The 14,168-nt window shown below is 36.1% G+C and overlaps 1 protein-coding gene across 1 annotated transcript in view; it reads left to right on the forward strand.

Moving 5' to 3' along the window:
* The first annotated feature begins 870 nt into the window (after nucleotides 1–870).
* The window catches only part of LOC135226983 (connectin-like), a 531,663-nt gene continuing 518,365 nt past the window's right edge, over nucleotides 871–14,168 (forward strand). Inside the window, exon 1 of the mRNA XM_064266696.1 lies at nucleotides 871–1,093. Coding sequence (XP_064122766.1) covers nucleotides 887–1,093 — 207 coding nt within the window. The 5' untranslated portion in view covers nucleotides 871–886. The remainder of the gene's footprint in view (nucleotides 1,094–14,168) is intronic.

Here is a 14,168-nt window from a genome sequence, read left to right on the forward strand (position 1 = left end):
GCAATCTTGGTTCAATCGTTTTTTATTACTGCAAGAAAGCCACAGTCTCACTTGCATATCCAAAAAACAGTTTTCTTCACCAGCACCCGTATGACGTTCATGGATGGCTTCAGAAAGCATTACCGCGCCCATTTCCAGCTGGTATTTCTTGCTGGATGGTTTACGGGAATATGGCTCTCGTCAACATGGAATCGGGAGGAGTTCTCTCCATTTGAAAGCTTTCTTCATTATAGCTTTTATTCTTTTGAGGACAACAGCTCCTTAGAGTAGAGAACATATTGTCATGTAAGAAAATCAGCATTCAAATGGGGATATATCGAGTTAAGAGTATCAGCTGATATGTAGCAGCTAAAAAACGACTTTTTTAGTATTATATATTTACGTTCCTGTTGTTATTGCTATGGACATTAATAGTACTAATATTAATGTTTTAGTTTTGTTTTAGTTGTCGAATTATTGTAATTGTCGTTTTTTTGTTATTCATATATTAATCATGATAATCAAACAAAAATTTCTGAAGATTGAAAAAGAAACCCCCAAAATTACTGTGTATAACGTATTTACTTATAAATATTTACATTATACTTTGCTGAACACCCCAGTAATTTCAGGCCCTATCTGTGGCCCTTTTCCCAAGAGATGTGTAGGTTGTCAGCCTGGGTCAAGGCACAGCAGTCTGGGCCTTGACCGAGGCTGACAACCTACACATCTCTTGGGAAAAGGGCCACAGATAGGGCCTGAGTAAAATATAATGTAAATATTTATAAGTACACACGTTATACACAGTAATTTTGCGGGTTTTTTCAATCGTGATAATCATAATAATATTTTTTAAATATTATCATTCATTCTATTACCCTCTTTCCACAGATAAACACCAGCCAAGATGTCGCCGGAAAAGCTGTTCTTCCACATGAAGCTCCTTCTCTGCCTGGTCATCGTGGCCAGCGAGGGCAAGAAGCGGAAGAACCGTAACCGGAATCCGGAGGCAGCGGCGCAGTCGCAACCGGCCCTCGGCCCCGAATTCAACATGTGTGACATCCAGACGCCGGAGGTCATCTACTGCTACTGCGATGTCCTTGACCCAGATCAGGTGAGCATCGGAAACATTTCTTATTCTTGTTTTTATCTATGTATATGTATATGTATATGTATATATATATATATATATATATATATATATATATATATATATATATATATATTAACAACGGGAGCGTCACCCCCGCTATTTTCATATTTGGTACGCGTTTAGCCATAGCAGAAGGCGAACTGTAACATTTTGTCTCTCTCTCTCCTCTCTCTCTCTCTCTCTCTCTCTCTCTCTCTCTCTCTCTCTCTCTCTCTCTCTCAACCTCCACTCCATTATCTAAGGTCACCAAATCAGAGTCGGAGCTACAAAAATATACGTTTATTCAAAGCAAAGTACTAATTGAATAATTCAGATTCTTACAGGATAATTAATAGAATGATAACTCATAGTTCAATTAACTCAGATAACCCCCGTGAAATAATAGTCTTAATCAGTAATAGTCAAACACCAATTACCTCTTCTCCAAAATATTATAGTTCCCTTCACTAGGACACTTAGTCCCCTCCACTAGGACACTTAGTCCCCTCCACTAGGACGATTAGTCCCCTCCACTAGGACACTTAGTCCCCTCCACTAGATCCGCCCATTACAGCTAGGAAAATCACACACTTTCAAAAGAAAACTCCTCGGCATACGCCATCGTGGCTCTGCCTTTCTCGCACAGACCTCTCCGTAAGTCTCCCCATAGTTTTGGCTAAAGATACCATTATGAACGGAAGAGGCGCACACGTACAGACAAACTCACGCCCTTCAGTAACTGGTTGCAGCCAGTTTTCAAAGGCACCTTGGACAATAGCCTCTCGAACTCACATACCTACAGGACGACCATTGACCTGCTTCGTAAGCATCTTAATGTCACACCATCCCAGAAAAGAGTTATCAGCTTTCTTAAGCAGTCGCTCGGACTCTGTCTCCATGGGAAGTTAAAATGATAAGTCTGTACATTCCTCCAGTCTCTTCGGAGGCGTGGGTTCGAATCCCACCGCTGCCACCACTAATAACAACGGGAGCGTCGCCCCTGCTATTTTCATATTTGGTAAGCGGTTACCCATAGCGGAAGGTGAACTGGCAACACTTTGTCCCTCCTCTCTCTCTCTATCTCTCTCTCTCTCTCTCTCTCTTTCTCTCTCAACCTCCACTCCATTATCTAAGGTCACCAAATCAGAGGAGGAGCTGCAAAAATACTAATTGAATAATTCAGATTCTTACAGGATAATTAATAGAATGATTAAACTCTATAGTTCTTCAATTAAACTCAGATAACCCCCCGTGAAATAATAGTCTTAATCAGTAATAGTCAAACACCAATTATCTCTTCTCCAAAATATTATAGTTCCCTCCACTAGGAAACTTAGTCCCCTCCACTAGGACACTTAGTCCCCTCCACTAGATCCGCCCATTACAGCTTGGAAAATCACACACTTTCAAAAGGAAACTCCTCAGCATACGCCATCGTGGCTCTGCCTTTCTCGCACAGACCTCTCCATAAGTCTCCCCATAGTTTTGGCTAAAGATGCCATTATGAACGGAAGAGGCGCACACGTACAGACAAACTCACACCCTTCAGTAATTGGTTGCAGCCAGTTTTCAAAGGCACCTTGGACAATAGCCTCTCGAACTCACATACCTACAGGACGACCATTGACCTGCTTCGTAAGCATCTTAATGCCACACCATCCCAGAAAAGAGTTATCAGCTTTCTTAAGCTGTCGCTCGGACTCTGTCTCCATGGGAAGTTAAAATGATAAGTCTGTACATTCCTCCTTTTTGCATATATATATTTTATATATAATATATATACTATATATATATATATATATATATATATATATATATATATATATATATTATATACATACATACAGACATACAATTATATATATTTATATATATATATATATATATATATATATCATAATATATATTATATTATATATTATTTAATATTTAATATATATATATATATATATATATTATATAATATAATATAATAATTATTTAATATTTATATATTTATATATTATATATAATAATATATATATATATTATATATATATATAATTAATATATATTATATGTATTATATATATTATTTAAATATATATATATATATATATATATAGTTTATATATAATATATATATACTATATCATCCCATCTACCAATAAGAATATTAAGTAAGCCGTGGATACAACATATTCTTGTCTCAGACCAACTACATCAAATCAGTCACTATCCCATCTGTATATTTTTTACTATAATCAATTCACAGCAGTTGTGCATCTGGTGCCGAGCCCCGTCCCTTACGACGTTCCTGGTTGGCTGTTGATCAGCCAACCACAGTGATGGAAAGTTGCAAATTCGTCAGTGTCGCTCAAAACGTCATGCAGTGAGCATCTCTGCTCCGACCTCTCCTGACAGACGTCTTTCAAAAGTTGCAACTTTCAATACACCTCAGTTTACCCGAAGAAAGTTAGTATTTCCCAGTTTCATCATCAAACATCGGCAAGCAAATGATTTAAGGAGTTAAATAATATATGAAATACGTGCTTTTAGTAAACTTAATGCTAAAATATGTACTGTGATATGAACATGAAATTCTAAGATAAAATATATTCTTTCATTCCCTACATGACATCACAGTGCATTCATCATTTATCGTCTTGAACTTCATATAGTATCGTAGCTTAAATGCCATGGATGACAATGCTAACAAAAAATTATTGGTAGGGACATCAATGTGAAAATAAGAAGCAAAAGATTAAGAATATTAATATCTTTCGTTCTCATCGTATAGTGACTACACGAGGATGAGAGAGAGAGATTAATATTCTTAATCTTTTGCTTGTTACTTATTATCTTATTGATAGCCCTACCTATAATTTTTGGTAGCATTGTCATCCATGGCATTTAAGCTACGATACTGTATTAAACACAAGACGAGAAATGGTGAATGCACTGTGATGTCATGTAGGGAATGAAAGAATATATTTTATCTTAGAATTTCATGTTCATTTCACTGTACATATTTTAGCATTAAGTTTACTAAAAGCATATAATTCATATATTATTCAAATCCTTAAATCATTTACTTGCTGATGTTTAGTGATGAAACTAGGAAACACTACTTTTCTTCAGGTAAAACTGAGGTGTAATGAAAGTTATAACTTTTAGAAGTCTATCAAGAGAGATCGGAGCGGAGATGCTTACTGTATAACGCATAGAGAGACACTGACGAGTTTGCAACTTTCCAGCCCTGTGACTGGCTGATCAACAGCCAATCAGGAACGTCGTAAGGGACGGGGCTGGGCACCAGATGCACAACTGCTGTGAATTAATTACATTATGCACATGCATGATATAATGATGTATATATATATATATATATATATATATATATATATATATATATATATATATATATATATATATATATATATATATATATATATATATATATATATATATATATATATACATATACATATATATATATATATATATATATGTTATATATATATATATATATATATATATATATATATATATATATATATATATGCACACAAAATATTTGGCCTCGAGAAAAGTGGAGTAGTGTAGCATAAGATCTTTAGCCTACATATACCCTAAGGCCTTTTCAACAAACGACACACAGTAGAACAAAGTTTACAAGGAAGACTGTCACAAAAAAAGCAAAGCTTAGCAGTGTATATAAACATTTTAATGCGTACAAAGGTCATTACATTTAGATTAAATCTTCAGGAGTGGAACAGTTGTCTAGGATTGCGTCGGGTGCTAAGATAAAACAAGCGGAGGCAAAGGGCATTAATCCGGATTCCGGACATCTCTTTATGTCCTCTTTTGAATCTCCTTAGAACGTCTTGTGAAGAATGGAGTCAAGAGTGTATAAAGCCTAGGCTTTAAATATTAGTGTTTTCCTACTTTAGTTGTATCAAATCAGATTCATATTACTATGGGACCAATGAAGTCTGTGTGATTTCCCACTGAAGCGCACATAAAGAGCATTATCCTAATGGCCAGTTTTATTTAATGTGACGTTTAATTCATTACATGTCTGTTCCAAATAAAATTATTCATTGTCTATACATGAACAATGATGCTATTCCTGAGGACACTTTCGAAGGAGCATTTACATTGATTACTTTCAACACTGATTTGATTTACGCACCGGTAATGGAATAGGGCAAATAAAGTGTTCTTGGGTTATTCTGTCTCTGTAACTTTTGTTTTAAAATGTCTTCGCATCTTTATTATAGTAAGTATCTAATATACGTGCTCTTATGTATTATACTTATGCTTTCTCTCTCTGTCGGAAGTTGACATTTAAACTTCACTTCCATAAAGAAGTTGGTTCTACAATCCTTTTATATATGTCTGTTTTGACTTCCAGGGACAATCCAAGTTTTTTTTCACAAATCCTGACACCTTTCTTGCTTCACCTATAATTTGAGTCCCTTTCTGCTGTTGTCATCTGAAACATTTACTCCCAAATGGTTAAACGAATCTACTGCTTCCATTCTCTCAAATTCTATACTAATATTTACTACTCCATCATTCTTTTTCCCATTTACCATTGTAACCTTACTCTTGCTCACTTTCACTCTTAGTTTTCACCTCTTGGAAACACTTTTCAAACTTTCACAAATCTCTCCAGTTTCTCTTCATTATCCCCAATCAATACTGTTTCTTGCGAACACTAAATATTCCATACTTCATCTTGGGGCCATCTTCATCGTATCGCTTAACTTTCTGCCTACATTTACTACTCTTTCTCTGACTTCTTGCATCAGGCCGTCCATAAAGATAAGTATATCATAGTTTAACCAGACCACTGAACTGATTAACAGCTCTCCTATGGCTGGCCCGAAGGATTAGATATTTTTACGTGGCTAGGAACCAATTGGTCATCTAGCAACGGGACCTACAGCTTATTGTGGGATCCGAACCACATTATATTGAGAAATGAATTTCTATCACCAGAAATAAATTCCTCTGATTCCACGTTGATTTAATCAATTGATGACGCACATTATCATAAGAATTAATCATGAACACTACTTGCAGAATGCATTTATAGCTTTCAAACTGGGAAAATTTGATTTAAATTGATCCTTAGAGCAAATTTTTGCAATTCGCTACAGGTCAATAAAAGCGCGCGCGTGTGTGTGTGTGTGTAAGCATAGTTCATTCAAACATTTGTCTCCAATCGATAAGCGAAAAGCCGATTGTGTGTACATGTACTTCTAAAGTGTTGTACGCTCAACTTTTGAGTTCGTTAACATGCTGAGTCATTTCGAGTGCGTGAGCGAAACCAAGTTGAAAACCTCTGCATTTACATAAGTAAACTCTCTCTCTCTCTCTCTCTCTCAATCTTTTTACTTCATTATCTGAATGTAGCTTTCGTTACTGAATATACAAAAATGAAACATTAAATCGCCGCATTTTATCTGCTACCAAAAAACATGAAATTTTGCAAGAAATGTGATACCTTACCAAAGAAAATGAATAGATAAATAGAAATAAAAGCAACAGCACTTATAAATATATAATTATATATTCAAGATTCTTAACATATTTTATCATTTCATGCATTATATTCCAGCACCTGACGGCGCAAACAATCATTTCATGATTTCTTATTTTGTCTCGGTTCTTATTTTACAGAAAATAATGCTCAGCTGAAAAGTGAAAATGATTCTCTTATTGACGCGGATAGATTTCCACCGTCTTCTCAACAGCGCAGATTTTAATTCATTTCCGGTAACAGTTAGCACGTTAATAACGTTACCTAAAACTTCAAGTATCCATTATGTATGTATGTATATGCATCAAGCTACAAATGTCCTTTAATATCCAATTGCAACCTTTTCTGAGAGTACCAGAAAAGTTCAATGATTTAGTACAGATTTAATCTCTTGATGGCGTACATTGTCATAAGATTAATCATCAACTCTTTCAGACTTCTGTTATATCTTTCAAAAAGGGAAAATAAGAATTGAATTAATCCTTTAGGCAAAATAATACAGTTCGCTACATTTCAACCCCGCTGGCAGATTATGTGAAACTCCTCTTTCGTTTAATTGTCATAATTGTATCCGTATTATAAGGTTTCATATATAATGGGTACTTCGGGTTGGCTGCCTTAGACTTAAGACCAGGTTTCAAACCAATCTATTCCATTGCCTTGACTGTTCCGTGAGCTGTGTTGAAAGTTACAGGATTCTATCCTGAATGACAGGCCTACAATCTGTGCAAACTAAATGTCAAAAAGACCAGAGTATTTATGTGATCATTTCCATATCTGATACAAGAGGATCTGTAACCTTAGTCTTGTTAACTCTGCAATCCCAAGCAAAAATCGTTTGGAAACGGTCAGTCTCATATCGAGATTAAAAGAAGAACTTCGATAGCTATACAATCTTCACATGGAAAGGACTCATTGGCTAAAATGAAGCAAAATTAAGCCGGCCTTGTGCCAGTAAGGGTCATTGCCCAAGGGCAGGATGGTGCGAACCCCGGACTGTGTCCAACCTGCTTAGACGGCAGGATTAGTACTGATTTGCCATTGTACTATTTGCGATCGTACGTCATTTTCAAAAGTGAAAATAACCGCGTAGTTTTTCTGCATGGTATCTGTAGAGTTAACCTCTGTTTCTTTGTTGAATGTCGAGGAATGGAGATATTTGGTAAATCTATTGTTGGAGTTCCCGTGCTCTCATTAAAGAGGACTGGCGTCACTCCAGTTGGGGGACTTAGTTCAATAAAAGATAAGTTTGAAGTTAATATGTAAATAGGGATTCGAAACCTCCGCGGAATTTAGATGTAGAAGTTCCTCGTTGCCAAAGTGGATTGGAGCAAAGTTTCGTCCTAATGTACACCCGGGAATTTCAACGCTCTTATTAACTGCCGCCGCTCGGAATTCTCCAGAACTGGCGGCCGGCGAGGTTTTCTTCAATAGAAGACACGTCGAGCTGAATTTATCTCTTTAGTTGTGTAGGCGTGTGTGTGTGTATATATATATATATATATATATATATATATATATATATATATATATATATATATATATATATATATATATATATGTGTGTGTGTGTGTGTGTGTGTATGTATATATATATATAATATATATGTGTATATATATATCAATATTATATATATATCTATATATATATATATATATATATATATATATATATATATATATATATATATTTTCACGTCGTTTAATAACTGAATAGTTTTACCTTGGAAATAATCCACGGGTTATGAACCACTCAATTATAACTCCCCTTCGGTGTCATCTAAAGATATTTAAGCTTAACGTTTTGAATATGAAAAAATGTCACGGTAATGTGATGAAAATTCATAATATATATGTACACACACATATACACTTTTATGTATTTTCATAGAAGGCTGAAGGGAAGGAGATCTCATTCTCCTAGTGAATTGAAAAACTACGTGTGTTACAGTGAAGCCTTTGTGCCTACTTAGGTAAGCGTTGAATTAGGTACTTGGTATTCAGTCACCAGTTGTGGCTTTTAGCCAAGGTTGAATACAGCTTGTGCTGGAAACTTCACCCAGAAAAAATGTTCTAGGAACCGCTATTTTTCAGGCTGTATATTTTGAAAACGGCCCTAATTATTAAAAACATAAATCATTATATTCCCTCTACTATATTCATACCTCATTATGAAGGGGTGTCTACTTTATAAGTGATCACAGTAAATGATCAAGATCCACAAATCAAAATTATGAGAGAGAGAGAGAGAGAGAGAGAGAGAGAGAGAGAGAGAGAGAGACCTTACAGACCTTCCACCTTGTTCGGGTTTCCCCAGGTCCCTCAGTGCGAGGCACCTCTAATGTCTACCAGAGAATTGCTAATGCATCCTTCCGTTATATTTTGCATCTTCCAATCTTGGATGGTCTGGGATGCAGCTTAGATATTTGTCGAGCTTATTCTTCAACACATCGACGCTCACTCCTGATATGTTCCTCAGATGAGCTGGCAACGCATTGAATAGACGCTGCATTGTCGATGCTGGTGCGTAGTGGATTAATGTCTGGTGTGCTTTCCTTAAGATAGAGAGAGAGAGAGAGAGAGAGAGAGAGAGAGAGAGAGAGAGAGATTTTGTTAGAAGATTTGCTGTTAGTTGGATATATAGTTTTCTTTTGCGATAAAAATGAGAGTATATATAACTTGCTGTCGAGTTGTAAGGCAGAATAGTTGAGACATTAACGTGTTATGATGCCTACAATATATTTTGTTCCAAGAGCATTAATCAGCTCTCTCGCAAGCATTTGCAGGTTTTATTTTGTATTCATTTCCTCTTTTTCCAGTTCTGATGCTGCCTGGGAGCTGTACTTTTTTTTCTTTTTCTCTTCGAGTGTTGTCCGTCAGTCTTTTACGCACTCTTGCTTTGTAACTGATTTTACCTCGATAGTCATTTTCCCCCTGGTGACACTAAAGGAGAGAGAGAGAGAGAGAGAGAGAGAGAGAGAGAGAGAGAGGAGAATGATTTTTTTTTACTGTGCCAGTCATTAGTTTTGTTAGAGAGAAATTGCTAGAGGAGAGAGGATGTTTTTTTCTAGCTTCTAAATACTTCTGTTATAGAGGGAGAGAGACTTTTACTGTATTTATTTATTTATTTATTTATTTTTCATTTTTGCTCCCTATACTAGGCTTATGAAGACTGAGTTGTTCTTTAGAAGTTAGTCAGGTGTTTTTCATCAACTGCTTCAAACTTTATTTGTGAATAAAACCTCCAGTAGTCGTAATTTTGTCATTTTGTAATTCTTTATTTATTTGGGCGTTATTCTTCGCTAAGGTTTTTACTTTCATTCCATAGAATACAAGATAAGTTATTTTTCTGAATGAACGTTTTACCAATGTGAATATTCTCAGACATTCAGAGACTGTTGGTCAATTTTGACCATATATGTATGTAATTGTAATTGTAATAACCACTATGCCTCTTAACTCCTCTATACCTTCACACTTTTTTATGCGTTTGCCACCCACTACAAGGCCTCAGATTCAAATGCAAGATTTTGAAGGAATTCTGACCTCAGTGGCAGAATTCGAACGCCTCACACATTTCTTATGGTTATTTTCGACGAGCTTGTAAGGGCGCGTAAGCCGGCTCTTCTGTCTCCCCTACCTACCCTGCCCACACCAGGGGCGGACAAGCAAGTTCACAAGAGGAGGGGGATGTCGCCCCTACCCTCCCGTTCCCCTACCTACCCTGCCCTCACCTAGGGCGGACAAGCAAGTTTGCAAGAGAAGGGGGGATGTCTCACCTACCCTCCCGTTCCCCTTCCTACCCTGGCCTCACCAGGGGGCGGACAAGCAGTTTGCAAAGAAGAAGGGGGGGATGTCTCACCTACCCTCCCGTTCCCCTTCCTACCCCACCCCAACCCGGACAGACAAACCGGTTTGCACGGGATGGGCGACTGAGTCATGTCTCCCCTTCTGTCTCCTGGTGGAGGACAAGCAAGAGCCACTCGGATTTTATTATAAAATTAGTTAAGAGGAAAACACAACCTTTTTCCATCATTTGATGTTTACCCTCCTGTTTTGCCCAAATTTCAGAGTAATTAGACTGTTGCACAAATGGGATTCTAATTCAGGTGTGCTAGAACTCAGCTCAGGCATCCTGACACATTTTGAAACGATATATTAACGTTTTTTTCGTCGTTTTCAGCTCTTTGGAAGGTTGAGGGGGAGGGGAGGGGAGAGGAGGGAAGATGTTGGACATATAGAAATTAAATATGTGATGTTTTGGCACTTTCGGTCTTCCGTCATCGCTAATGTGCGTCAAATTAAGATGGACCTTCATTTTGATTCTAGAAGTTATCGAAGGTCGAGTTCAGGAGAAGAGTGGGAATATTGTAAGTCGTAAATAAACAATTCCTTGCTGAGGTTTCAATATGAGCTATAACATTGCAGGTATAAACTTAATATTTCGAATCCCAAGCCTGAAACGCCTCCCAACGCAAAGAAATTTTTTAGAAAATAAGTTCCTTACAAAAGAAAAAAAGAAAAAAAATCTGTAGATGACTGTTTGGCTCATGCTAAGGGTATTAGATCTAGTGAAATTCACTGTCATCAAATTGGAATCGCTTCAAACTGAATGTCAAATTATTGAGGACTTACAAATGGCGAATAGTTTGCTACGTGGTTTCAACGTAAATTTATCATTATCGTTCAGTGTTCTCGAAAATGTCTGGAGAGAAATCGAACCATTACTTTAACTTTCAAAGTAATGAGTCCCCACAGAGAGAAATGATCATATGGGAAAAATAGAACACCTGAGCACAATGATATAATAATTATATGACAGATCAAGGTGGTATGATATATATATTGATATATAGATATATATATATATATATATATATTATAGATATATAATATACCATAGATATGTATATATCTGTTAATATATAAAGAACGATGTGAGACCTGCTCATTGTTTCTTTAGTTTATGTTAAAATACCTTTGTTTGTTAATAGTATACTCCACTCCTACCTCTCCCAAAATTTCGTGCTTATTCGTGTTTGTAAATTATTAGGATAGTTCTTACTTCGTGGCAGAGACAATAATGATGATAACTAAAGACTCTTGTAATTATTCAGAAGCTTCCATAGTAACAAAATATGAAAGTTACAGAATGCTAAAATGTGTAAGGATTTTAAATAGAATTCAAAAATATACATTAGAAATAATGCGTAGAAAAAAAGAAACAAAAAGTCGTCCTATAAACAAAAGGAAATTGGATTTTTTTTGTAAAGCTTCTAATGACACATCGGTTTTCATTCCTCCTTTATTATTTTAAGAATTACTTAAATTGCTATTTGTTACGTAGCACATCGCTGTTTAGCCCTTCAAAAAATATATAAAACTCTTATTTTTCAGACAACGTGGAATAATGTCTGTTTGCTTGTAAATTAGGAACTTTCTCAATTCGGCGTGCAAAAATGCATAAAATTTATTTTTTGCTAGTATTCTACTCAACATTTATGTTCGCATTTTGTCCTAATATGCTGTATTATACTAAGTGAACTCTTAGTTAATAATACATAAAGTGTTGCAGCTCGAAGGACGAATCTAATATGAATATCCAGTGCATTTATTTTTATGATAAATGGCGTTTGTTTTGCAAATATGACGTCATGATAATGCGCAATATTACTATATTAAGTTTATTCTCGTTAGGTTTTAAATTGATTTATCATCCATAATTATGAATTTTTTCTGAATCTCTTACGTTGAGTCCCGTATTTTTCTTTCTAAGATTTATTATGCTACATAGTGTAATTGAATTAATACTAGACTTATTGCACTGTCTTTACAGCAAAATCTCTATACATGTTATAAAAAATGAAAATTAGGACAAAATATTCTTCATTATCATAAGTATTTTCTAATGAGTATTTTCCATTCTGCCGGCGTTAACTTACGGTAGGTACAGGGCATGAATATGTATGACATTAGAAGCTCTATATTTATTAAGCGGCTGTATCTTATATGTTCCTCGTTGGACGAGTGGTTATTGCGCTCGGCTACCTACCCGGTGGTCCGAAGTTCGATACTCGGCTCGGCCAACGCGGAATCAGAGGAATTGCTTTCTGGTGATAGAAATTCATTTCACGATATAATATGGTTCGGATCCCACAAAAAGCTGTAGGCCACGTTGCTTGGTAACCAATTGGTTCCTAGCCACGTAAAAATATCTTATCCTTCGGGCCAGACCTAGGAGAGCTGTTACTCAGCTCAGTGGTCTGGTTAAACTAAGATATACTTAACTTCGGTATCTTACTTTCCATTGTTGATAATGGATAAAATTTCCCCGATTTTAGATTAGGAATGAAGTGATGGATGTTATTCAATATCTATAGTTATTTTCACGAACAGTAATAAGAACCAGTAATGGAACTATCATCAACTGTTCATGTTTAAGGTGATATATATATATATATATATATATATATATATATATATATATATATATATATATATATATTGGTGTGTGTTTGTGTACGTGCATGTGCGCTTGTCTAGTTTTCTGAAATATAATTACATACAAGTATAAGTATCATCATCACCTTAATATGCCATGCAAATTTCCAGAGCAGAGAAAGAAGGAATACATGGTATTTTTGCTGAAGTCTCTAAAAGCTTTTGTTAGGCCTGCCGACCCCACTGATTGTTTTTGGTAGGTGTTGGGAGTCGATTTCCGACCCTGGAATGCCTTTAACCACTCCGTTAGCAAAGCACTAATTGTCATTCTAACTCCGACATAAAAGAAATTTCCTAAAGATTTTCCATTGTTGCGTTGGCTTTTCCTTTATTGATATTCGCTTTGTGTTCGGACGCTCGGTCTACAGATATTCTCTCTCTCTCTCTCTCTCTCTCTCTCTCTCTCTCTCTCTCTCTCTCTCGCTTTGCTCTTTTATTGTTCGGTGTTTCCGGATTTCAGCTGCATCGTAGGTGGGGAAACATTCTTTTTCTTCTTTTCCCCTCTCCTCTGCATTTATTTTTTCCTACCTTTACTCGCTCTTCTGTTGGTTTATTTTCTGTTTTTAGAGGTAGCTGGAGTGTTGGTTTTGTTTCCTCTTATTTGTAGATTTCTACTTATTTCTGTGACAGGAGGTTTTATTGTTTTTGTTGTGCTGATGATGTCAACGGTGTACACGAACTCTCAAATCTGATGGCAATGCAGGAGAGAATTGGGGATATATTCTACTTGCAGTCATCCCCACACCTGGACTGACGTCATGTTATGGTACAGTTATTCTGCAGACCTTCTAATGAGGTCCACAGGAGTGAAAGGCTGGCAAGGACGAGATTTATCCTTATCCTATCGTCTTCATCCTGTAAGACGTTGCTCGCACCAAGCTGTCTTCATTTACAGTACACCCTGATGGAAATGGCCTTTGGAAGGTGTTGGTAGGAGAAATTATCCTCAGAAAAAATAAATAACACTGTGCGCTTTAAACTTTAGGGTTACATTTTCGTTTAAACTTTTGTAAATTAGTTACTCCT

The sequence above is a fragment of the Macrobrachium nipponense genome, chromosome 15 (assembly GCF_015104395.2).
Source record: "Macrobrachium nipponense isolate FS-2020 chromosome 15, ASM1510439v2, whole genome shotgun sequence".
NCBI classification, from domain to species: Eukaryota; Metazoa; Arthropoda; class Malacostraca; order Decapoda; family Palaemonidae; genus Macrobrachium; species Macrobrachium nipponense.